Source organism: Sus scrofa, chromosome 3 (genome assembly GCF_054392235.1).
Source record: "Sus scrofa isolate SSC_HxYL_T2T_F1_AM1 chromosome 3, Sscrofa_HxYL_maternal_Yorkshire_Landrace_v2.0, whole genome shotgun sequence".
In the NCBI taxonomy this organism is placed as follows: Eukaryota; Metazoa; Chordata; class Mammalia; order Artiodactyla; family Suidae; genus Sus; species Sus scrofa.
In genome coordinates, this window is record NC_139385.1 from 107,648,419 (window position 1) to 107,673,258 (window position 24,840).

Consider the following 24,840-nt stretch of genomic DNA (forward strand, 5'->3'; position numbering starts at 1 on the left):
CCGCCACAACATCCCCCTCTTCCACTCCAGCTCCTCCACCTACTCCCCTGACTTCTTCCAGAGAACCAGCACCACGTGTTTACACACCGCCCTGAAAAAGAAGCAAAAAAAACAAAAAACAAAAAAAACCAAGATCCCCCTTTATGCCCCCTCGTCCAGGAGCTCAGTGACCGGGTTCTCAGATTGAAATTGGCCAGAGCCCGAATTAGAGCTGTGAGGCCAGAAGGTGGAGGGGTCTTGCCTCTATTCTGCCCTCCCCAACCACCCACAGGAGACGCGCCACGACCATCCGAAATGACCTGCCCTCGCCTCCCGGTGGGCAGACTCCCGGGGAGGCCCACCCGAGGCAACTTCCGTAGAGGGCACGCGGAAGTGCCGTGCCCTTCTCGGCCGTGGGACCCGTGGGGTTAAGTCTGAGTCCCCGCCCAGCGAGGAGCAGAGAACCGTGAGCCGGGCGGTACCGGCCGCGGGGCAGCCGGCCCGGTTAGGAGAAGGAAAGGCGGGATCCTCCAAGAAGTAGATTCTCAGGCGTCCGCCTATGGCCACTGCCAACTTTCCCCCACTTCTTTCTCCTACTCCCTCCCCTTTTCCCTCGCGAACCGCTCGGGTCCGGAGCTCCTAGGATGGGGGTGGGGCACTGTCAGCAGGAAAAGCCAAATATTTGAGGGGCGCCGAGCATGTCCAAACTCTCTCATCCCACTGGTCGGCTCCAGGTCAGAACCCGCCCGGCAAACAGCGGCCCCGGTAGCAGCGTGATGACCCAGGGGACACTCGGCGGGGCATTTCGAAAAGCTGTCCAAAGTTTTTTCCCCCTTGAGGCTGCCTCCACCCCTCTCTCTCCCCTTCTTCCCGGCACCCCCTTAAGTCCTCCGCCTTCTCTTCTCCCCTCTCTCCTCCCCACCTCGATCCTCCCCTTTTCTTCTCCCTGCGTCTTCGCTCTGCTCCCCCCCCCCCCCGTCCGTCTCCTCCCACGCTCTTTGGGCGTCCGCTCCGTCAATCACTGCCGCCGCCGGCCCCTGCCTGGCCCTCTCCTCCTCCTAGGCTCACGGAGCGCCTCCGGCTCCGGTCTCGGGCCGCCCTCCGCATTGCGCGGAGCCCGGCGATCTGTCAGCGGAGCTGGCTGGGTGGGGGGAGCCGCCCGGCCCGCCGGGGCTCGGGTTACCAGTGACTGACAGCGTCTCCATGGCGAATAATTTGACTCCGACTATTGTCTGGCGCGGGCAGGCCCCGGGTCAGATAACCAGACCAATCAGGACGCGGGCCGCCGCGCCCCATGCCCGCTTAGAATAATATTATTAAAAAAGCAGCTAGCGAGCTAGACGGGAGGGAGAGAGAGCGAGAAGCTAGCGAAGGAACGGTGGGCGGGCGGGCGGGCGGGCGCGGAGCATGCGGAGCGGCGCCCCGGGCGGCCCCCGGGCTTGGACGAGGGCGCTGGCTAGGCGCGCGGGCGGCGGGGGCGCGGAGCGGCGCAGGACCCGCGGCCGGCGCGAGGACTTACTGCCGTGAGTCGGATTTCGCCCCGGAGCCAGCCGCAGGCCAGGGGGCCCCCCGCCCGCCTCTCGGCCCGGACCGCCCGGCGGGGAGGTGCCCATGCGGTTCCGCGCCGCGCGGTGAGGGCGCGCGCGGGCGGGCGGGGGCGCAGCCGGCACCATGTCCATGCTGCCCACCTTCGGCTTCACGCAGGAGCAAGTGGCGTGCGTGTGCGAGGTGCTGCAGCAGGGCGGCAACATCGAGCGGCTGGGCCGCTTCCTGTGGTCGCTGCCCGCCTGCGAGCACCTCCACAAGAATGAAAGCGTGCTTAAAGCCAAGGCGGTGGTGGCCTTCCACCGCGGCAACTTCCGCGAGCTCTACAAGATCCTGGAGAGCCACCAGTTCTCGCCGCACAACCACGCCAAGCTGCAGCAGCTGTGGCTCAAGGCGCACTACATCGAGGCGGAGAAGCTGCGCGGTCGGCCGCTGGGCGCGGTGGGCAAGTACCGCGTGCGCCGCAAGTTTCCGCTGCCGCGCTCCATCTGGGACGGCGAGGAGACCAGCTATTGCTTCAAGGAAAAGAGTCGCAGCGTGCTGCGCGAGTGGTACGCGCACAACCCCTACCCCTCACCCCGAGAGAAGCGCGAGCTGGCGGAGGCCACGGGCCTCACCACCACGCAGGTCAGCAACTGGTTCAAGAACCGGCGGCAGCGCGACCGGGCAGCCGAGGCCAAGGAAAGGTACGAGTAAGTAGAGCTTCGGCGCCAGCTCCCCTGGGCTCCAGGGAGGGGGTCCCAGGGCGTAGGCTCAGCCCCCTGGAGAGGCCTGAACTGGGTCCCCAGTCCCAGCCAGGGTCTCGCTGCAGCCTGGTCTGACCAAGACGGAGCTTTTGGGAAACCAGGAGATTAGAAATTTGTCTAAAGCGGGTAAGGCAATCGGGAAGTTGTCCACTAACTCCCTGGTCGCTCGTAAGCAAAAGTGGAGAGGCAGCGAGCTTCGGGGCAAAAGTGAGACAGCGGGCCTGGATCCCAGGCAAGGGAGGCACAGCAGGCAGGGCTTGTTAGTCCTCCGAAGGGCCGAGGAGGACCTAGGGTTTGGGCGCGGAGGGACTAGCTATCGATGGTTGCGGGGTTTAGAATGCCTCAGGGAATTTACCAGCACGTCCCAGAACTTCTCGTCCACGGATTAGGGATCAGCACTCAGATTGGAACTTTCTTGATTGACGACCTAGATATGGAAGGGCCTGGGCAAGAATTTTCCTTGTCTGGATATGGCAGTTCATAGGGAAAGGCTTTTATCCCGCATAGAAAGGACCAAGAGGTGAAAGGCTTGGGGAAGAAGTGTTTGTCAGCTCTAGGAGAGAAGCACATGTCCCTTTTCTGCCTCGTTGGGCCCAGCAGCCTTTCCCTGGCCCTGCCAAGCTCTTAGCCCCTCTTTCCTCAGGCTCTACCCTCTTTGGCGGATCCGTTGGCAGGTCTGGGGTGAGTTGAGAGCAGCAGAAGAGCTGGGAGTTGCTTGTCCTCAGGGAAACCAGGACTTCCTGAACTAGCCATGCAGTTGACCATTGGCCCTTGTGGCTGCCAGCCCTGTGGCCCCCTCAGAGTCCCAAATCTGGAGGGGGAAATGGGAAACTGATTATGGGAACAGAATCCAGCCTGAGTGTAACAGCAAAACAAGACACCTGGGATTGGTGATATGGGGTGTGTGGCAGCCCAGAGTGAATGGTCAGGATCAAAGTGGGGGTGCTGAACAGTGGACTCCGAGGTGGGGATGGGGCTGTTTCAAGCTCACCCCCTCTCTATGGACCACAGTTGGGGTATCCACAGTTGTAAGGTTTCAGCTACCAGCCCTGTGGGAAGTTCCTTTCCAAGAAAAGAGAGGAGGCCCTGGGAAGCCAGGAAAGCAAGACTCTACCCAAGAATTCACATCTCCAAATCTGAGCAGGGGAGCTGTTGGTCAAAGGCAGGGCAGGAGGTGGGTTCTCCCTGCTGAGGTCCCCCTCTACCCAGACTGGCCTGTATCCAGAATCTTAAAGAACTGGGTTCTCTGGCTAAGTCCCTCAGTTTCCGGTATGGTGGGAAAATCTTGGCCAAGAAAGGCAGTCCCCTTCGTTCTTCTTTCTCCCTTCTTCCAGAAGCTGCCCTCCAAGCCCCCAGCTTCCAGCCCCCAACCGAAGGTCCCACTGTGCCACGGGGGAGAAGGAGTCTGCATCCTTGGGGCCTTGTCCCTGGGCCCAGCACAGAAAACCTTAAATCGGCCTACTGGTTGGAAACAGAGGAAAAAGACCTTTAGCTCCAGAAAACTCTGCCTTGGATAGGGATTTCCCTCCAGCAGAGAAAAGCAAAGGGGGACCAAGGCCTGGGAGATCCCCAACTTCAAGTGAACCCCCAGCCTAGAACCTGGGGTCCCTGACTCTCCTGGCACCACTTCCCTGCAGCAGACCCTGGCTTGAGGAGCCAAGAGTGTTCTGAAAATCCAGGCATCTTCTCTTCCTCCCTGTCTCTCTCCCCAACAATTCCACTGAATCCTGCTCCCCTGCCCCTCCACTCTGGAAAAGCAAAGCCAGAAACTCCGTAGGGGTAAGTGAGGAGGGCAGAACACTGCATGCAGATGAGATGCTGGTGAGATTAAGAGCAGAGGAGGTGGGCAGGTAGAAGGGATACGGGGGAGAAGTCTGAGAGAGAGAAATTGGTTCTGGAGAGACTGAGAGAACTGAAAGAACCGGAGCGGCGTGTCGGAGAAAATGACAGAAACCGAAAACCCCCGCAGGCGCCGCGAGGCGGCTCTGCCTCCGGCCGTCCTGGCGCCAAGCGGCCTCGGTTTCCCCGCTGACCCGGCTGCTTCGCTCTTGCACTTGCAGGGAGAACAGCGAGAACTCCAACTCCAACAGCCACAACCCGCTGGCTGCGTCGCTGAATGGCAGCGGCAAGTCGGTGCTAGGCAGCTCGGAGGACGAGAAGACGCCGTCGGGGACGCCAGATCACTCGTCGTCCAGCCCCGCGCTGCTGCTCAGCCCGCCGCCGCCGCCCGGGCTGCCGTCCCTGCACAGCCTGGGCCACCCTCCCGGCCCCAGCGCCGTGCCGGTGCCCGTGCCCGGCGGAGGCGGCGCGGACCCACTGCAGCACCACCACGGCCTGCAGGACTCCATCCTCAACCCCATGTCGGCCAACCTCGTGGACCTGGGCTCCTAGAGCCCCGCCTGCCTCGACGCGCTTGTCTCCTGGGCTGGGCGCTGGGGACCTGAGAGGGACCGCGTCCGGAGGGCGCCCCGCGCCGGCGGCCCCATCAGGTACTGAAAGACCCGCGCGCAGAGCGGGCAGAACTGCCGGCCCCCGGCAGAGCAGATGGCTCTCTGGTTTGGTCTTTGTGCGGGATTTATGTTCAACAAGTTGCTTTGGAGAGCCTTTGGAGGCCTGGGACCGGGGCTTGAACCAGGGAAGGGAATAAATTATACATCATTCTTCTACTCTCTCTCTCTCCCTGCCTTCCCTTCACCTCTCTTCTCTCGCCTTTCTTGCTCTTTCTTCCTCTTCTTTCCCCTTCCTTCTCTTCTGTCGTCTCCTTTCCCCCACCTCTTCTTGTTTTCCCCCTTTTCACTGTCTCTGCTTCGCTTTGACTTCTGGCTTGTTACCGCTCACTAGGTTTCTGTTACTCTATCTCGGTTTTTCTGTTTCTCCTCTCCGCCGACCTCCTGCACTTCGCGGGCGGTATCCCCTCGGTCTCTCTCCTCTCGCTTGGCGGTCACTTTGCTTCCCCCCCAATCCTGACTTTCCTGAGCTGAGAGTGGGAGTCAAAAGAGCAAAGGAGAGACAGGGCCTTTGAACCCAGCCTTTCTCCAGGCCCTCCCCCTGGGCGTCAGCGGAGGGGCTGCAGGTGTCAGTTTAGCACCTTTCACTTAAGTGAAGGACAAAGGGCGGCAGCATAGCCCCTGGCCTCCCCCTTGAAGCCTGCCTCTCCCTCTCTCCCTCTCTTTCTTTCTCAGCGAGGCCCCAACACCCGCTCTCCTCTTCCTCCCGGGACGGTGGCCACAGTGCTCCCAGCACAGCGTGCCTGCCCAGCCTCGGATTTGCCATCTCCCTGTTATGCCCTCATGTGAATGTTCCTTGGGAAATATTTCTGCTTTTATTTTATAATAAAATTAGAAATCATAAATATATATATATATATGGATATATACCACGAGGCCTGTGAGCCGAGATTGCAGCTGTGTCTGATTTCCCCACAGGGACTCGACACCCTGGGTGGACAGTTTTGGGCAGCGATGCCCCCCGAGTCCCAGAAACTGGGAGACGCCTTCCCACATACACAGCCTGTATCAGTCACTCTGAAACATCCTGCCCCAAAGCTCCTTGTCTCTTTTCTTGTCCGCGGAGCTCCCTGCAGAAGCGGGGAGAGGGCTCTCTCCTCTTCGGGACTCCTCTTCCCGCAACCAGCCAAGCAGTGCCCTCACCCGCCTCTTTTCTTCACCTGGGGATGGGAAATATGAGGCTGTGTGCAGAAAGTGTGTGCGTGCGTTTGAAGATACCAGCCCTGGGGAACAAATGGGGCCATTGAGGTTTCCCTAAGGGCGGACTCCGTCCTTAGTGATGTTCGCATTCCCCAGAACCAGTTGCAATGGACTGGGCGGACTCGCCGGGCCGCAAGGGCAGCCACCCATCCAGCCACAAAGCCCGGGTCATGCGTGTGGCCGTGGAGCAAAGGTCTCTACGTTCAGAAATCTGTTGGTTTGGCGTGGAGGTGAAGGGGTTCAGAGAAGAGGGAAGTCCGGGAGCCTCGGAGAGCCCGGCGTGCGAGGCGTCTGTTCTCAGTGGGAACTGTCGGGTGCCAGGACCTGGCCGGTCAGGACTCTGTGCTTAGTGTGCCATAGGTGCCCTGCGGCTGTAAATTAACCTGCCTCGCCCCCTCCCCTCTAGGGGATCCAGCCCCCCCCTCCTCCATAAAGCGACAAGTCTAAGCTGGCCCAGGCAGATCTGAAGCGGCAGGACTCTGAAAGGAGGAAATCGTGGCTTTTCTGGCTCAGGTCTCAGGGGCTGTAGGTACCATACACTTTCCTCCCTGGAGATCAGAATGCTTCTGACCAGACCTTCGGGCCCTGGATGGGAAGGGATGGAGGGCGTGTGGTGCGCTTCTGACCCCGGGATCCTGGAGCTCTGCGACCTCTTTGGCACTTTACTCTCTGGTGAAATCAGCGCTAGTGAAAGACCATTTCGCGTCGACTTTTTAAGTATCAAGGATTCTTTTCCATTCGAGACTTGGTGCGAACTCGGGCAGCTGGGTGGGTAACTTGGCGCTGGAGGCTATGCCTCAGCCTTCATTCTGTGCAGGCAGAGAGGTCAAGGGAATCCCCAGCAGGCTAAGACCACGCCAGCACCCCACGGCCCCCTGCACCCCAAGAGGAACTCCAGCCATGGCAGCTCCTGTGGCCTCTCTTGGAGATTGTGCCCTCAGGACACAATTCAGGTCTTCCTGGTTCTGGCCTTTGCCCATAGGGCCCAAACGACCCCACCCTCGCTGACTGGAGGGGTGAAGAGCCAACTACTGTGTGAAGGTCCAGAGAGACTCAAGCAAGTGAGAAGGTGCCTTGAGTCAGGCAAGCTGAGCGGACAGGCCCAGTGCTTATTTCAGGAAGGTTAGAAATGCAGAAGCCACTGGAGCCTGCATCACACCTACCAAGCTCCTGTGTTCCACAGTCACAGGCAAACAGGCTCTATACCAACTTCCGCAAGGACATGCACACATTTATACTTCAATTCACTGGGACCGAAAGCCTGTTCTGTGCCATGCACTGTGAGTAGTACAGAAATACTCACCGACTCACACTTGGTGAGTTGGCCAGCTGGGAAATATATACTGGCCACACAGGGAGATATATACCCTGTCATACATATGTCCACATGCACACAAACAGAAACAAACACACATAGATACATTTTCACAGACTTACCAACACACGTCCTCAGGTGAAATACTCTTCTGCAACAACATGCATGAGATAGCTACACAAACGAGCCCCTCCCTCATCCACGCACCCACACACGCAAACACAGTCCTCTGCTTCTCCTGGGAAGCATGCAAACCCACCCACGGTGCCCCTGCCAGCAGCCAATCCCAACCCATGGACCTTGCTGAGACTACAACCCAGCCTTGAAGCCCAGCTGGCCGGGATGGCCTCGGCTCCAGGCATCTGTGGCCCAGAGAAAGAGATGGTCCAGCCTGAGGTGTCAGCAGGTCCGGGATGCCACCTGTGACACCCTCTCTCCAACTGCCCAGGAGGCATCAGTGGAGTTTGCAGGAAGCTCTCACTCGCCAGTAGGGGGCGGAGTGTCTGTCACCCAGCTTCACTCAGGCTTAGTGGCGCTACTTGCAGCAAGTTCCCTCTTTCCCTCCCCCTCAGAAAGCTAACCTCAAAAATATTTATTTGAAAGAGGAGAACTATGCAGAAGTTCTGAAAATAAACCTGAGAGCTACTCACCCATAGTGTAAATCTATACAAGCCAGTCCTCCATTCCACACTCCACTAGACAGACCATACCAACTGGACGGAACTTTTGCACAGCAGTTTCCAGGGTGAATATAGCCATATCCCCCCATCAGCGTTCACCAAACAGGATTCCCAATGACTTGTCACCTCTCCCCACGTCTGTAGCTATGAGAGTTTTGCTCAGGTCCCCTGAAGCAAAGCAGGGACTAGACAGGCAAGTCTCCCTTTCTTCTCCTCTGACCCCATTCACTTTTCATTTATTCCCAGCCAGGTCCCATTCCCATGCAGCCTCAAAAGTAAAACCCTAATGAAAAGGTGGAACATAACCCCGGAGGGCACCTGGCCGACTCATCTGCTTTGAGGGCATAGAAGTGGAGGGCCTGAGAGAAAGAGGAGCATGAGGGCTGCCTATGCTTCCCTGGCAGTCTCTTTCCCCACCCCATCCCCAGCAACCCTCACCAGGACTCAGGTCAGGCCTGGACTCTGAGGTCTTACCCTGAAGAGCATCTCTGGGGAGTGGCATGTCTACCTAAGGAGCAGGTGGTGAGGGCTCATGACCCAAGAAAAAAGTAAACAGTGAAAGGGATCTGGAGAGAGAACACTGGTCTGTTCCATCCTCAGTTCTCCCCAATCTCTGTAGGAAACACCATTTTGGCTCCTGGAAAAAAAAAACAAGGACTAGCCGAGTAGGGGCATCAGCCTCTGGATGCGGGGACTTTGGCCTCCATGACTCTGCCAGCACCCACCTCACCCAGATGCTGCCAAGACGCTGGACAGCAAATCAGTGAACGTTTTTGTGTTGAGGGCCGGGTAGAGAAGGGCAGAGGAGGGCTTGGACTCAAAACTGGGCCCCTGCTTTTTTCAGGTTCCCCATCCCGACACTATGGCTTGGGTGCTCTGAGTGATGGAAGCTGTCTAGGAATGCTGGAGACCCAGTGCGTGAGTAGGTACTGAGAAATGTGAAAAAGCATGAGAAAGAGTGTCCGCGCTGGGGTGGTAGACTGGGCGGGCCTGCGCCTTGGGAGCGTGGCTCTTTTTGAGTACAAAGCTTTGCGAGTGAGCCAGTGAGCTGCCCAGTGCGATGGGGGAGTCCGGAATGCGGCTCGTAAGCGAAGGCGCCACGGGCTGGAGGAGGACCAGCCTCTCCTCTCGCGCCGCAGGATCCCAGCCCCCGAGCGAATTGGTCCCGATTCTTGCAGCCGCGGGAACGGTGAGCGGGGAGAAAAGGAGGTTCTCGGGTCGCTGCAGTGAAGCCTTGAAGCCTTGAAGATCTTGAGGCCGGTGTCAGGGTCAGGACCTCGCGCGCCGCCCCGCGGGAGTCTCTTCTCGAAACTTCCCCTAAGCGGCTGCCACTCGGAGATGGTTTATTCTGGGTTGCGGGGTGGAACTGGAGAGGAGAGGGTCAGATTGGGTGCCCTCCAATGGGGTGAGTGTTCCACTCTTTCCCCAGAATCTCAGCAGCAGCGCTGCTCCCGCACCAGGTGAGATGCGCCGCTGGAACAAAGCCGCTCTCGCGAGGCCCGAAAGACCACCCTAGTTGCCCCAAAGGCTCTCTTTCTTGGAGGACCCGCAAACCCGACAGACTGGCCCAAAGGCGGACTCTTAGGAGGTCGCCTTCTTTGGGACGCTAGCAGCCCTGGCCGTTGTCGGGGCTGAATCCAGAACTACCAAACGGACGGGTCCACTCGAAGTACCAAGCGCGACCTCATTCTGAGTCGCACGCACCCGCTCCGACCCCGGCTGTTTGCGGGGAGAAGTTCTGCGGCTCCGCCTGCTCTCGGTGGCCGAGGCCTCCGCAGACCCGATCGCGCGCTGGATGCTTTCCTGGGCGAGTAGCCCGCGAGTGCTCGGAATAAAGCGAAGCTCTAGGGTAGGGTCTGAGCACTGGGGAGCCAGGCACCGAGGAATGGGCAGCCCCATTCCTCTGGCCCTTTGAGCTAATGGCCGGGGCTTAGGGCAGGAGCCTGGAAACCGAGACGCTTGGGACGCGCCTCCGAGACAAAACCGTCTGCAATCGGTAGGCGTCCTGGCTCAAAGCACGTCACTTCTTGCCGGTCCGGGGCACTCAGGCCCAACTGGCCCATGCTCAGGATTCTGCAGTTTCTGGGCAGAGCGCTGCCTCCGTTGCCCTGGCCCGGGAGTCAGCCCAGCCGCCTAAGGTCCTATAAAGAGAATGAGTGGGTCCCCTGGATGTGCAAGAGCAGCCAGCTGGCCAGAGCAGCCACGGGGGCAAAACTTGCGGAGCTGCAGACCTTCGAGAGACTCCCTTCCTTCGGGGCTTTTCCAAGGGTTTGTGTTGGCTGCCCAGGCAGGACCTCTCGCTAGTTCAAAAGTTCTTTACTGGCAGCATTATCAGGGTAACTTGCCCTGGGCCATGGAGACGCAGCTCGATGGTGATTTCGTGTCCCCAGAGTAGCAGGTAGTACTTGCCATTTCTTGCACGCTTACTCCGCATCAGGCACTTTACACACCTGGTATCTGTTTAATTCTCACGGCGGCCGCACAAAGAAGCTATTATTACCGGTACATGAAACTGAGACGCCCGGTTCGGGAACGTGCCCAGAGTCAGACACGTTTACAGCGGCGGCGGGACCGGCATTTGAACCTGGTCCCTGTGAGTCTGCGGCGCACTTTTTCCCAGGGTACCGGCTGCAGACAAGCGCGGGCCCTGGATGGGAGTGGTGCCTGGCCCTGGGACCCCAAGTGGCAGCGGCAGGCGCAGATAACTCCCGTGGGGATCGGAGGCAGCCCTCGGCAGCACAAGGGCCAGGCGAAACTGCAGGACCAGGACCCATTTCAGAGCGAGCTGCGGCAGCTGCGCTCGCAGCCTCAGAGACCCAGTTATATAAGTCGGGTGAGAGCACTTATCTCCGCAGCTATGGGGATCATTACCCGTTCCCCTTCCCTCACTTGCCCTCCACTGTGTAGGCTTGACGCACGGTCGAGTACCACGGAGGGGGTTTTGACCAGTACTAGTTAATCCATAGTTAAGAGAGAACCTTGGGACCCCAGAATCAGCCTACGGCCGCTTCCCCCTCTTCACCTTCCTTCCACTCCAGCCCATCTCAGTCATGCTGCTCAGGAAGGTGAGGCTGATTCGGGGACCCTGAGGACTGAGCCAGGACTTCTGACTGGATGCCCTCCTCTTTGTCCGCCCACCCCGCCCCCACCCCACCCCATTAATCCTGAGCCAACAGGGCTCTCTGGTGGGTAGTAAAGAAATCAATTCACACAGGTTTACGCTGGGGTGTGGGAAGGTCAGAAAGGAAGGGAAGCCCTGACTCTGCTCTTCAAAGACCAGAACAGACTCAACCCATCCCCGTCCCGTGCCCCCGCCCTCCCCCACAACCCCCAACACAACCCCCAACGCACACACACTTAGGCCCCGCTGGAAGCCACCATCCCCTTCTCTGCCGGTGAGGCTGTAGGTGGTAAAAGCTCTCAGATTCCACCTGGGCTAGGCAATGCTGTCGGTTTCAAGACGAGGTATATGAAATACCCTATTGTCCTGAGCCAGAGCGATTGGCGACCCTGGAAAACTGCCCTGAGACACCTGAACTGATGAGGGGAGGTCACCGGTCCCAGCCAAAGGAAGTGAGCCAGCGGGCTGAGAGCGATGCTGGGCTTAATTAAGGCCAACCAGGAAGTGTGAGTCACTCCTCCCTTTTCCTACTGAGGGACGAGCCAGGCCCTGATGGGGTGGGGGTGGGAAGCTGGAGGGGATTAGAAACAGAAAGGGTGAAGCTGAATAGTTTCTAAAAGCAAAATAATGTAGAGATTCCTAGCATTTATACGGTACTCTGCAGGGTGTCCCGGGTCTCATGAACTTCCTGTCATTTAATATTCACCATTGTGTAAGGTGAGCAGGAGAGGAATCCTTCTCCCCAGTGGACAGGTGAGGTTAGGCGGCTAGGGAAGGTGGTATGGGGGACTTCCTGGGGCCCCAGAATTAGTGGAGGCTCTGTCCGATGAACTCTGTCCTTGGAAGTTTTTGACTTCTTGAGTTTGGGGAAAATAGCAGATACCAAACCAGCCCAAAGAGTAAGGATTGCAGTCATTGCCCCCCCTCCTTCCCCTCTCCCCTCCCCCCCACCTCTCCCCCCCCTCCCCCGCAAGGCTGGGAGAAGGATGCAGAGATGGCAGCTGTCATGGAGATCTGGATGCTGCCACAGACACTTGAGTAAACATATCTCAAAAGCAGAACAACCTGTCCCTGAAATCACTAAAAGAAATGCCTAAGCACTAAAAGAAACAGGTTTCTTTAGACAGGTCACCTCCGTGACTTTTTCCAAGGGACGTGGGCAGAGGGGAACACTAGAACTTTGCTCTCTCATTGGGCTCAAGACCTGTCAGTTAAGGCTTCCAGCAAATGAGCTGTGAGCCAGAGATTTCCTCAGCAAATGAATACTGAATTTCATGGGTGGTCCCTCTGGGCTGTAGGTTTTTTAACTGGAGAGGATGAGAAGAGGCTTCAGAGTTCTGTCTACTCCAAAAGACTAGACCCTGATGTCAGTTCCAAGCTGTAGATGAGTCCACTTTATCATTTAGTTATTCGCTAAAGAACCAGGTTAAGCAGTCACCCGAAAGGCAGATAAATATTAAGTAGGAATATTAAATTGACAAGACTTCAGAGAAAGGATGAACATTCAGAATGCCTGGAGCCAAGACACAGTCTCAGGGGTTAGGCAGTGCCTCCCTCCCCAGAGACCAGGGAACCAGGAGGGGGCAGGGAGGCACAAACAGGTAGTGCCGCATGACCCAGAGGCAGCTGGGAAGAGTTGGGCACCAAACTTGAGATCAGGAAAGAAGGAAAATGTCACCATAGCTGGTAGCTGTGTCAACAAAAGCCTGCCTCAGGCTTAACATGTACCCAGCGCAGGCCAGCTCCCAACACAGATGGCGCAGAGGCAAAGAACAGGAGAAGAGACTGTGTTAGGTATGGTTGCAAACAAATAAATCCCCAAACATGAGCTTATTTCTTATCCACATAACAGTGCAGTGGGGTGTTTCAGGGAGCAGGTGGCTTCCCAGGGGGTGATTCAGGGACCAAGGCTCCCTTATCAGGCAGCTCTACATTTAGAGTCCTTTGCATTCCATTGCTGGATGGCTAAGGAAATATGGAAGCCAGAGATGGGAGGTGTAGGGTGGGAGGGCAGGTTTGGAGTGATGCATACCACTTCCACTCATATCCATTGGATGCAACTTAGTCATTTGACCGACCCAACTGCAGGGAAAACTGGGAAATGGAGCTACTTTTGTGACCAGGAAGGAAAAAAAAAAAAAAAAAAACAGGAAAAGGACTTACTGAGTCTGTATGAAGAGCTGGTTAGTCAATCCTTGGTGATTTTATTTATTTACTTTTTGCCTTTTATTTTTTTTAGATCTGTACCCGCTGCATAAATAGGTTCCCAGGCTAGAAGTCAAATCAGAGCTGTAGCCACTGGCCTATCCCACAGCCACAGCAACACAGGATCTGAGCTGTATCTGTGACCTACACCACAGCTCACGGCAGCACCAGGATCCTTAACCCACTGAGCGAGGCCAGGGATCAAACCTACATCCTCATGGATGCTAGTCAGATTCGTTTCTGCTGAGCCATGACAGGAACTCCTTGGTGATTTTAAAACAGAGAAATCTGTATTCTGTAAATTTCCTTTCCTTTTTTCAATGCCTCAGTATTTACCTAGCTATCTATCTATTTATTTATTTTACTATTATGAGTTAGAGTTGGTTTCTGTCTTGCTTATCGTGGTCTCTCTGTAGTGAGGAATACACGTGGAGATATCACTCCTACATTAGAGATCACAAGTCAATGCACTTCTCTGGGCCTTGGTTTCCTCATCGGTTTCATCGTGTGTATTAGGGTAAGTTTCAGCTGTAAGTGATGAAAAAAACAAATAAGAGCGGCTTAGGAGTTCCCATTGTGGCTCAGTGGTTAACAAATCCGACTAGGAACCATGAGGTTGTGGGTTCGATCCCTGGCCTCGCTCAGTGGGTTAAGGATCTGGCGTTTCTGTGAGCTTGGTGTAGGTCTCAGATGTGGCTTGGATCCCATGCTGCTGTGGCTGTGGTGTAGGCCGACGGCTACAGCTCTGATTTTACCCCTAGCCTGGGAACCTCCATATGCCGCAGGAGCGGCCCTAGAAAAGGCAAAAAGACAAAAAAAAAAAAAAAAAAAAAAAGAGTGGCTTAAACATAATAGAAGATTATTTCTCTCACACGTGAACATCTAGGTAGGCAATCTAAGACTGGCGAGAGCCCAAGCTTCTCCCACTTTGTTGCTCCACTGTGCATAGCTTCAATCTCATGGCCCAAGATGGCAGCAGGATGGAGGAAGGACTGAAGTAGGGAGAAGCTTATACGTTCACTGTCTCTTAAGAAAAGCTCCTAAAAGCTGCCATACAACATCCCATTGGCCAGAACCTAGTCACATGATTACACTGCACTGCCAGGAAAGCTGTGGCATGTACAGCTTTATTCAGGATAGCCATGTGCAACTAAAATTTGGCAGTTTCATTGCTGTAGAAGAAGAGGAGGATAGATATTGAAGGATGTTGCATCTGAACTCATTGGGAGCGGGACTTAGTAATCTCCAAGGTCCCTTATTGATGTTCTGTATTTCTATAAAATCAGTAGTAAGCAGTAACAGTAAGTTTTTTGGCTGTGCCCCATGGCATATGGAAGTTCCTGGGCCAGGGATTGAACCAGCATCACAGCAGTGACAATGCCAGATCTTTAACCCACTGAGACACCAGGGAACTCCCAAAAATGTTTTTTGTAAACAAAAGTCTGTTGTTGTTGTTGTTGTTGTTGTTGTTGTTTTAAAAAAGCAATCTGTTAACAGCCATGGCAGGAAGTTCCCATGTGGCTCAGTGGTAACAAGCCTGACTAGTATCCTTGAGGACATGGGTTCGATCCCTGGCCTCACTCAGTGGGTTAAGGATCTGGCATTGCCATGAGCTGTGGTGTGGGTCGCAGACGTGGCTTGGATCTGGCATTGCTGTAGCTGTGGTGTAGGCCAGCAGCTGTAGTTCCGATTCTACCCCTAGCCTGGGAACTTCCATATGCCACAGGTGCAGCCCTAAAAAAACAAACAAAAAAATGGCTAATTCATTTGTAAAGTTAAAACTCACACCAATAAGAATATCCTCATCCTCTCAAGATAAAATCTATAATGTAGAATTCTATCAACTGGATTTACTTATAATGGGAACATTTTTAATGATTTTCCTATGTATTTATATGGTGATGTTTTCTGAGAGCATGAGGAAAATTGGAGTGGGGGGATATGCAACCACTTTCACTGCTAATGGCATCCTGGGGGCTACAGAATTCCTCTAGCTGTGCAGTCACAGAAGACTCACTTCATTCCTTCATTCTTTTATTCAAACACTTATTCATCTGTTCCAACATTCAGTATTTCTAAGTGCCTCTGTCTGCTCAGTACTAGTTGTAAGAATTAAAATACTGTTTTTAACCTATCTTCATTCATATAAGAACTGAGGCATGGTATGTAGCTGACCAACTACATGACTTTCCCCCAATGTTTTGTTAGCTGTGGCCTTTCTCTTGGTAGGAATGTGAATGAACATTTGCTAGAGCACCTCAAGATCTGGCCCATAAAATCTCCCACAAGTACTTCTCCATGTTTCTTTTCCACAAGCTGGAATGGCAATGACCAGAGTCACCTTAGAAGTCAGACATTAAAGATGGCAGTAATCATTAGCCTGGATCCCTGAATGACCATGTGGAGTAGAGCATTGGACACACACACACACACACCCTCCAACCTGGAGCAAATGCCTGGGATCAAGTAAGAGAGCAATAATCCCTCTGTGTGTTTGAGCCAACAGACCATTGGTGCCTATTTGTTACAGCAAACTAGTCACATTCAGTTCTGGAGCAGCACCAACCCCAGGAGGCACCAGACACACTGTATTCTATGTGCTCCTCGAGCACACAGTCTAATTAATGAACGAGACAAATGTGATTTGCACACTAGGCAGAGCTTTTCCAGTGTGGACAGATGACGGGGTCTGTGCCCTCACTTGTGAAATAAGAGCTCATCCTCTCCAATTCTAACATGTGATTCTCTGGGACAGACCACAGCAGGCAACAGAAAACTTCAAAAGAGTGGACCTTTTTGGAACCAAAGCATTGAATGAGAATATTCTCTCCCTGGAAGCCAGGGAGGGCAACAATTGTATAAGAGCCCCCAAAAAATCCTTTCTTCCTGATGCATAGGAAGGGGAGGGTGTAGAGAAAGGAAGAGTAGGGACAGATCAATGGAGGCCAACACTTAACAGTGATGGAGAAAATGAGATTCTGCTCCTCTCACACACAGCAACCTGTGTAAATCTTTCAAGCTTCATACCATGGAGAGAATACCAGGTGGGGAGTCAGGAGATGGGGGTTTTACCTCTATCCCCATCTTCCTGTGTGACCTTGATCAAGTCTACAAGACTCCTTGACCTCTGTTTCCCTCATAATAAGAAGAGAGACCAGAGTTCTCGCTCTGGTTCAGTAGCTAAGGATCTGGCATTATAACAGCAGCAGCTCAGGTTGTTGCTGTGGCACAGGTTCGATCCCTGGCCTGGGGAACTTTCACATGCCACAGGCGTGGCCAAAAAAAAAAAATGGGGTTGGGGAGAGGATCATCCTGTAGCTTCTCATTCTATACACGTGAAATCTGGTCAGTATGGAAAGCAGCCTGAAATCTTTGGAAGAAAGACCTTGAGAAAAATGACAGGAATAAGAGCATCATTCCTTTAGATGGCAAATAAATTGTGGCAGTACTCCCTCTATTCCACTAAACACAGGGTCGGAGGACAATTATTTGAATCTGCTGTCTTTGAGCTGCTGTGCTGGGATTTTAAAGTGAGTTTGGGGAGGGAGGGAAGTCTCCAGAGAAAATGGTACATGAAAGAACTCCAAAAGCCCACTCCTCCATAAAAGCAGCAAAAATTATGAAGAGAAACTGTCACTGGCAAATTTTTCAGAATTCTGGAAACTAACTAACAGCTCGAAGCAACCCAGGGAGCACTATTCAAGAATATGACTGAATCAGTAAGAACAGCAAGCTTTGCAGCATTTTAAGGTAATGTAGTCCCACCCCCTATTCCTCAGCTCATCAGTAACATTGAAAATAACAGTTTGTATTCCTGGTGCCAATACAGGGAGGGAGCAGAATGGACCCCACTCTCAAAACTGTCCTTAGTTAATCTATATGGTGGCTCCCAGGAAGACCTGCTCCAAGATTTGTTTTTATCTTGCCTGCCTGCCTTCTGCTCAAGCCACCAAACAGGGGACGTTTTTCAGAATCACTTATAGGCAAGTGGTTTTGTCTCTGCTGCCTGAGACTAACAGTGGGGCAAAACATAGACTTATTCAAAAGCGTGATTGGAAAGGCTGGAGAGCAATATATTTTAGAAGGATAAGGGCTTTGAAAAGTTCCAACATGTTCCTGGGATTCTAGAAGGACACCTCCACGTTGAGGGCTGTGTGCATGCTCAGGAAAGTCCTGAGAAAGCCCTGAGCTTTTACCTCTGGCTGCCCAGAGGTTCTGCAAGAGCAGGTAGCAAAGACTAAAGCAGAGATGTCAATTTTCTGGCTGAGTTATGAGACTAACGTGCACAATGACTCTTCCTGAAAAGACTGGGAGGTTTTTTTTTGGTTCTAGACTTTTAAGAAAATCCCTGTCCAATAATTAGCTGACCGCTAAGCTGATGAAACGGTGACTTCAGTGGCTATACATGACAGAGAATACAGACTTTACTAAATTAGTTTAGAAAAGTTACTGAGCAAGCAAACAACTAGAACAAATAACAACAGTGAATCCAGAGGACAGATTAAAAGAAATGCAGCAGAGTGCTCTTAGGGTTCTGCCGATTAAGGATCCAGCCTTGTCATTGCAGCAGCTTGGATCACTGCTGTGGCCTGGGTTCAATCCCTAGCCTGGGATCTTCCACATGCCACAGGCAAGGCCAAAAATAAAAATAAAAGAAGTGCAGCAATAGATCCATTCTCAGAAGATTCACCAGCCTTACCACCATCCTGAAGCAACTGGCTTGATAGAAAGGTGGAACGGGCTTTTGAAGACTTAATTTACAGCACCAGCTAAGTGGCAATAACTTTTTCCGACTGGGACAAGGTTCCCCAGAAAGCTGTCTGTGCACCAAATCAGCATCCAATATACGGTGCTATTTATTCCATAGCCAGGATTCACAGGTCCAAGGGTAGAGATGGGAGTGGCCCTCACACTAACTCTTAGTGACCCAACCAGGAAAGTCTCTGCTTCTGTTCCCACAACCTTATGCTCTGCTGGCCTCAAGGTCTTCGTTCCAGAAGGAGAAACGCTTCCACCAGGATACAACAATGATTCCATTGAATTGGAAGCTAAGGCTGCCACCTGCCCACTCTGGGCTCCTCATGCCTCTGAATCAACAGGCAAAGAAGGGAGTTACTGTGCTGGCTGTGGTGATTGGTCCTGACTCCCAAGGGGAAATTGACTGCTGCTGCACCGTGGGGGAAGGAAAAGTATGTCTGGGATACAGGCGATGCCTTAGGGCGTCTCTCAGTGTTACCAGGCCCTGTAATTAAGGTCAATGGAAAACTACAACCCAGAGGCTTTAGGAATCGCCCCACCAGTTAAAGAACTAAGACCAACTGAGGTGCTTGCCGAAGGCAAAGGGAATACAGAATGGGTAATGGAGGAAGGTAATGAGAAATACCAGCTACTGGAGTTCCATGGTGGCTCGGCAGTAACGAACCCAGCTAATATCCATGAGGATGCAGGTTCAATCCCTGGTCTCACTTATGGGTTAAAGGATCCCACTCTGCCATGCGCTGTGGTGTAGGTCAAGGATGCGGCTCAGATCTGGCTTTGCTGTGGCTGGGGTGTAGGCCGGCAGCTACAGCTCGGATTGGACCCCTAGCCTGGGAACCTCCATATCCCGTGGGTGTGGCCCTAAAAAGACAATCAATCCATCAAGAGCAGCTACAACTATGCAACCAGTTATAGAAATGAGGACTGCAATTGTCAAGGGTCTCTCCTCCTTATTTTGTTATGAATAAATTAGTGTGTATATATGCATATATATTAAGCAAATATCTTTGGGGGGGTTTTCCCTCTCTTATTCCCTTATCATGTAGCATAAGAGGTATGATTTTATATTATAATATTTAAGTATTATTAATTTTACATCACAGTATTTAAGTTATGGGCTATCAAGGAAAAGATTAAACATTGTGCAAGGACTTTACCGCCTCTTCTAGGGATGGGGTTAGTGTTTTCTATTGTACTCGGATAGCTGTATCACGTTTGGAATTATGACCTGGTTACTGTCTTTATTTGTACATTAAGTATGGTTTACAGTGATGCATGTGCCAAGTCGACAAGGGGTGGAATGCTGATGGTTAGTTTTATGTGAAGCTTGACTGGGGCACCACAAGATGGCCAGATATCTGATTAAATCTTATTTTTGATGCAAATTAAAACAACAGTGAGTTATCATCTCAAGCCTGTTATCAAAAAGGCAGGTGATAACAAGTGCTGGCAAGGAGATGGAGAAGAGGAACCTGGGGTACTGTTGATGTGAATGTAAATTGGTGCAGCCACTGTGGAAGACAGGATGGAGTTTTCTCAAAAAATAAGAATAGAACTACCGTATGACCCAGCAATCCTACTTCAAAAAATATGAAAACACTCATTTGAAAAGATACATGCACCCCCTATGTTTAATGCAGCATTTTTTTTTACAATAGCCAAGATACGGAAGCAACCCATCAATGGATGAATATAGAAGATGTGGTATGTGGTGTGTGTGGTATTCCCCACACACTGTGGAATACTACTCAGCCATTAAAAAGATGAAATCTTGCCATTTGCAACAACATGGATGGACCTTGAGGGTACTCTAAATGAAGCAAGTCAGATGGAGGAAGACAAATACCATATGATTTCACTCATATGTGGAATATAAAAACCAAACAAAAAATAAAATAAATGAACAAAACAAATGAAAACAAACACTTTGATACAGAGGACAGATTAGTGATTAGTGGAGGGACAAAATCTTTTTATTCATGATAAGACCTCCCCCGGTTCTCTTTCTCTGAAGAACCCTGACAAATACATCATCTGATGACTCTCTAAGGTGAGCCCAATACAGATTGCTTAGAGGAAAAAAAAAAGGAAAGAATGATTTTTCACACTTTTTAGTACTTCGTGTGTATGCTTGCTTGGCTATTAGCAGCATTTTCTTTTTGGTAATGAACTGTACCATCCCACCTCAGCACAGTCTGCTATTGGCCCCCTTTATTTAGACTCCACATCTTTCTTAATAATATAAACTGCAATTTGTAGCTGTCCACATGGTTGCCCAGAATAAAGAGCACATTCTCTAGCCTCCCTTGCAGCTAGATACAACACATAACTAAATTTTGGCTAAGGAAAATTATTTGAATGTTGTATACAAACTTCTGGAAGTGTTTTTCAAGGAAGAAGATCCCTTTCTCCTTGCTGACAGGAATATAGATGTGACAGCCAGAGCTAGCATAGTCACCTTGGACCATGGGGCAACCTGCTAAAGCTGGTGGAACAGCCAGACAAAAAGAGCCTGAATCTCATATGACTTGGGAGTAGATATTTCAGCCCTAGATCTCCTACCCCAGACTCCAGCAGTGTTAAACAGAAACAAACTCCTATTCTAAATAAGCTACTAATCCCTTGGGTCTTTGGCACATATGGTTGCATCTAATTCTAACTGCCATACAGCACAGGGAACTATATGCAGTCTCTTGGGATAGACAATCATGTAAGATCATATGAGAAAAAGAATGTGTATATATAAATATATATATTTGACTGGGTCACTATGCTGTAAGCATAAGTTGACTCAACACTGTAAATCAACTATATTCTAATAAAACATAATTTTTAAACTTTTTTTTAAAAATAGGACTTCCTATTGTGGCTCAGTGGATTAAGAACCAGACATAGGGTCCGTGAGGATGCAGGTTTCATCCCTGGCCTTGCTCATTGGGTTAGGATCTGGCATTGCTGCAAGCTTTGGTGTAGGTCACAGATGGTGGCTTGGATCTGGTGTTGCAAAGGCTGGAAGCTGCAACTCCAATTCGACCCCTAGGCTGGCAACTTCTATATGCTGCAGGTGCAGCCCTAAAAAATAGATAGATAGACAGACAGATCTATAAAAATAGTTCTAACTAAAAACTGCATTTCCAAGATCAAAGGGTATAATCTTCCTTCCTGGAACCCTATGGCCTGTGTATGTGTATAATTTGCTCTTATTCTTTCAAAATTTCTCTGAGGTGTAGTATTATCTGACCATGCCTATTTCACAAAGATACAGAAAATTTGCATGACTCCATTCAAAGCATTGGTTAGGGCAATGAAGTGGCTTAAATGAGAAGTTGTAACTCCAAATTCCCCGGTACAGGCTGTCCCCACCAGGGGATATTGTGAAAAGCTAAGTGACAGCATGGCCCCACCACCCAAATGAAGAAACTTCCCAGCAACTCCAACCCCTGGATGACTTTGTCTGGACTCAGGAGACTATTGGATATGTTCCCATTTGTATTTTAGGCTTTTCTGAGGCCGGTACTCTCTGGAAGAGTCCAGAAGCAGACAGAGAGATTAAAAAAATCCACAGAGGTTCCTTGAGAACAGTGGGTGTGATGACATATTGGAAGCCAGAGAATGTTGACTTTGTCCCCTTCCCAGACTGTGGGATCAATACCAAAACTATCTTACCTCATTTTTATAAGTGATCTGGAGGAACCTGGTGAAATCTCTAGATCTGCAGGTGACACGGTGCTCTCCTAGAAGGACTGAGAGGTTGGGGAAGAGCTCATAAAGGGACATGGACGGGCAGAGCTGCGACAGGTAAACTGAAGCAAGCAAATAAGAGACTGGAGGGGGCGACTGCCTAAAAACCTCCACTTGTGGGCTGGGGAGCTGAAGGCGAAGGCACTCAGGTTTTTGTTAACTACTCTCCAAAGACATTAATGAGGTGATCTAGTCGAGAAGGTCAATGCCATTCAGTTGCACAACAATAATCGCGAGTCTCTGATGTGCCCCCTGTGCCCGTTTGTAAAGACGGGCAAGATGTCAGCCCTGCCCTCCTGGGGCAGGTGCTCTAGCTCCAAGGGTCACCGTGAAGGGGGTCAGACGTATTCTTCTTGCCTGTTCTCTGAGACATGGTGTGCCAAATCGATCACTGCACTCAGAAGCCAGAACAGGAGTTCCCATCGTGGCTCATCGGAAACAAATCGGACTGGCGTCCAGGAGGACGCAGGTTCGACCCCTGGTCTCACTCAGTAGGTCAAGGATCTGGCATTGCCATGAACTCTGGTGTGGGTCACAGATGTGGCTCCGATCCCGTGGTGTGGTAGCTGTGGCTGTGTCTAGCAGCTACAGCTCCAATTCAACCCCTGGCCTGGGAATCTCCATATGCTGTGGGTGTGGCCCAAAAAATTAAAAAACAAACAAACAAACAAACAAAAAAAACAGAAGCCAGAACAGAGCTGGAAAAGGCCAGTGAAGAGGTGGAGCAAGAGGGTAAGTGTCTGCGGTCTTGCACTGGTTACAGAGGTGAGGGGTTCACTCTGACTCCAGATCAGATGTCACCTCCTCTCTGAAGACCTACCTGATTGCCCCTCCCAGGCAGAACTGACCTGCTCTTACTCGAGTGCCCTGCAGTACCTGGTAAACAATTCTGCCGTGACGCTTCACTTCAACTGCTTTTTTTACATGTCTTATCTTCCGTTCCAGAATGCATGAAGGCGAAGACCTTACTTCTTTTTGTATCTTTAGTATTTAACATAGGCTGTGCTTCGAGGACCCCCTCAATAAGTGCATGATAAAGTAATGGAAAAATGGAAATATAGTTCACTGGTCTCTAAACTTTTTTTTTTCTTTTTTTTTTTTTCTTTTTGGTCTTTTTGCCATTTCTTGGGCCACTCCCGCGGCATATGGAGGTTCCCAGGCTAGGGGTCCAGTCGGAGCTGTAGCTGCCAGCCTACACCACAGCCACAGCAAAGCGGGATCCGAGCCACATCTGTGACCTACACCACAGCTCACGGCAATGCTGGATCCTTAACCCACTGAGTGGGGCCAGGGATCGAACCCGTGTCCTCATGGATACTAGTCGGGTTCGTTAACCACTGAGCCACGACAGGAACACCTAAAATACATAGTTTAAACGACTATTTTTAGAACACTTTTAGGCTCGAAATAAAATTGAGCCGAAGGTACAGAAATTTCCCACATACTCCCTGCCCCGCCGCCACAAGCATAGCCTCCCTCATTGACTCGTCATTATCACCCAGAGTCCAGAGTTGAGAGTTCACTTTTGGTGATGTAGTTTATATGCGTTTGGGCAAACGCTTAATGATATGTGTTCACTATTATCGTGCTATAGAGAGTAGTTTCACTGCCCTAAAAATCCTCCGTGCACCACCTGTTCATCCTTCCCACCCTGGCGACCACTGATCTCCTCACCATTGCTATAGTTTTGTCCTTTTCCAGAATGTCATATTGCTGGAATCATACAATATGTAGCCTTTTTAGATTAACTTGTTTCACTTCGTAATATCCATTTCGGTTTACCCCATGTCTTTTCAGGGCCTGATAGCACTTTTTTTTTTTTTTTTTTTTTGGTCTTTTTGCCATTTCTTGGGCAGCTCCCACGGCATATGGAGGTTCCCAGGTTAGGGGGTCAAATCAGAGCTGTAGCCACCAGCCTACACCAGAGCCACAGCAACACAGGATCCGAGCCGAGTCTGCGACCCATACCACAGCTCATGGCAACGCCGGATCCTTAACCCACTGAGCAAGGGCAGGGATCGAACCTGCAACCTCATAGTTCCTAGTCAGATTCATTAACCACTGAGCCACGACAGGAACTCCGCACAGTTTCTTTTTAATGCTGTATAATATCCAATTGTCTGGACATACTGGTTTATTTATCCATTCACCCACTGGAAGGCATCTTAGTCGCTTCCAAGTTTTGGCAGTTACAAGTAAAGCTGCTATAAATATCTATGTGAAGGTTTTTGTGTGGATCTAAGTTTTCAGCTCCTTTGGGTAAATACCAAGGAGCATGATTATTGAATCAAATGGTAAGAATATGTTTCATTTTGGAAGAAATCGGCAAACTGTCTTCCAAAGTGGTTGTACCATTGTGTGTTCCCATTAGTAACAAATGAGAGTTCCTGTTGTGCCACATCCTTATCAGTATTTGGTGTTGCCTGTTCTGGATCTGGGCCATCCTAATAGGGGTAGGGTGGTAGCTCATTGGTGTTTCGATTTTTTCATTTTCTGATTGCACTAATTGTTTAGTTTTTCAACCTAAAGATTATTCACAAACATCCTCTCGGGCTTCTTAACCATTTGGGCATAGGTGGCTGCCTTAAAACTAGAGATGATCATCTTGACTCTCCAGCCCTTCTGTAACTCAAGGAAGGCAAATGACTGAGGGCCCTGCTGACAGTACCTTTGGGGGACAGTCGCTCTCAGAGCATCTCGTATACAGCAGGTAACACATCTCCCCTAGAAATGTGACTCGAAAGAGGGTACCAGCCTTAATAAATGTATGAAATATTAGCAAAATTCCATTTAAAATTTTCTAGATTGGCCTTCCCGTTGTGGCTCAGTGAGTTAAGAACCCAACTCGTATCCAAGAGGATGCGGGTTCGATCCCTGGCCCTGCTCAGTGGGTTAAGGATCTGGCATTGCTGTGAGCTGTGGTGTGGGTCGCTGACTCGGCTCAGATCACGAGTTGCTGTGGCTGTGGTGCAGGCTGGCAGCTACGGCTCTGATCTGACCCCTAGTCCATATGCCGTGGGTACAGCCCTAAAAAGACAAACGA

General features: G+C 51.4%; 1 protein-coding gene and 1 long non-coding RNA gene across 4 annotated transcripts in view; both read left to right on the forward strand.

Moving 5' to 3' along the window:
• LOC146404833 (uncharacterized) overlaps positions 1-24,840 on the forward strand; it is a 1,439,763-nt gene that overhangs the window by 696,631 nt on the left and 718,292 nt on the right. The gene's annotated exons all lie outside the window — the stretch shown is intronic.
• SIX2 (SIX homeobox 2) lies at positions 1,324-5,626 on the forward strand. 3 transcript variants are annotated; one of them, XM_005662581.4, is made up of 2 exons: positions 1,324-2,216; positions 4,331-5,626. In XM_005662581.4, exons 1-2 carry the CDS (start codon positions 1,651-1,653, stop codon positions 4,659-4,661), a joined length of 897 nt encoding a protein of 298 aa, XP_005662638.1. In that variant the 5' UTR covers positions 1,324-1,650; the 3' UTR covers positions 4,662-5,626. The 3 variants fall into 3 exon arrangements, with proteins under 3 accessions (XP_005662638.1, XP_003125222.2, XP_084872260.1); XM_003125174.6 differs by having other exon boundaries at positions 1,324-2,210; XM_085016134.1 differs by lacking the exon at positions 4,331-5,626 and adding an exon at positions 3,605-4,323 and having other exon boundaries at positions 1,324-2,210.

What these genes read in the sequence shown, in the direction of transcription:
- SIX2 (XM_005662581.4), top strand. Translation starts at nt 1,651, where the DNA reads ATGTCCATGCTGCCCACCTTCGGCTTCACGCAGGAGCAAGTGGCGTGC. An exon ending in GAGGCCAAGGAAAGGTACGA is followed by an intron (nt 2,217 to 4,330) that starts GTAAGTAGAGCT and finishes TTGCACTTGCAG; the next exon opens with GGAGAACAGCGAGAACTCCA.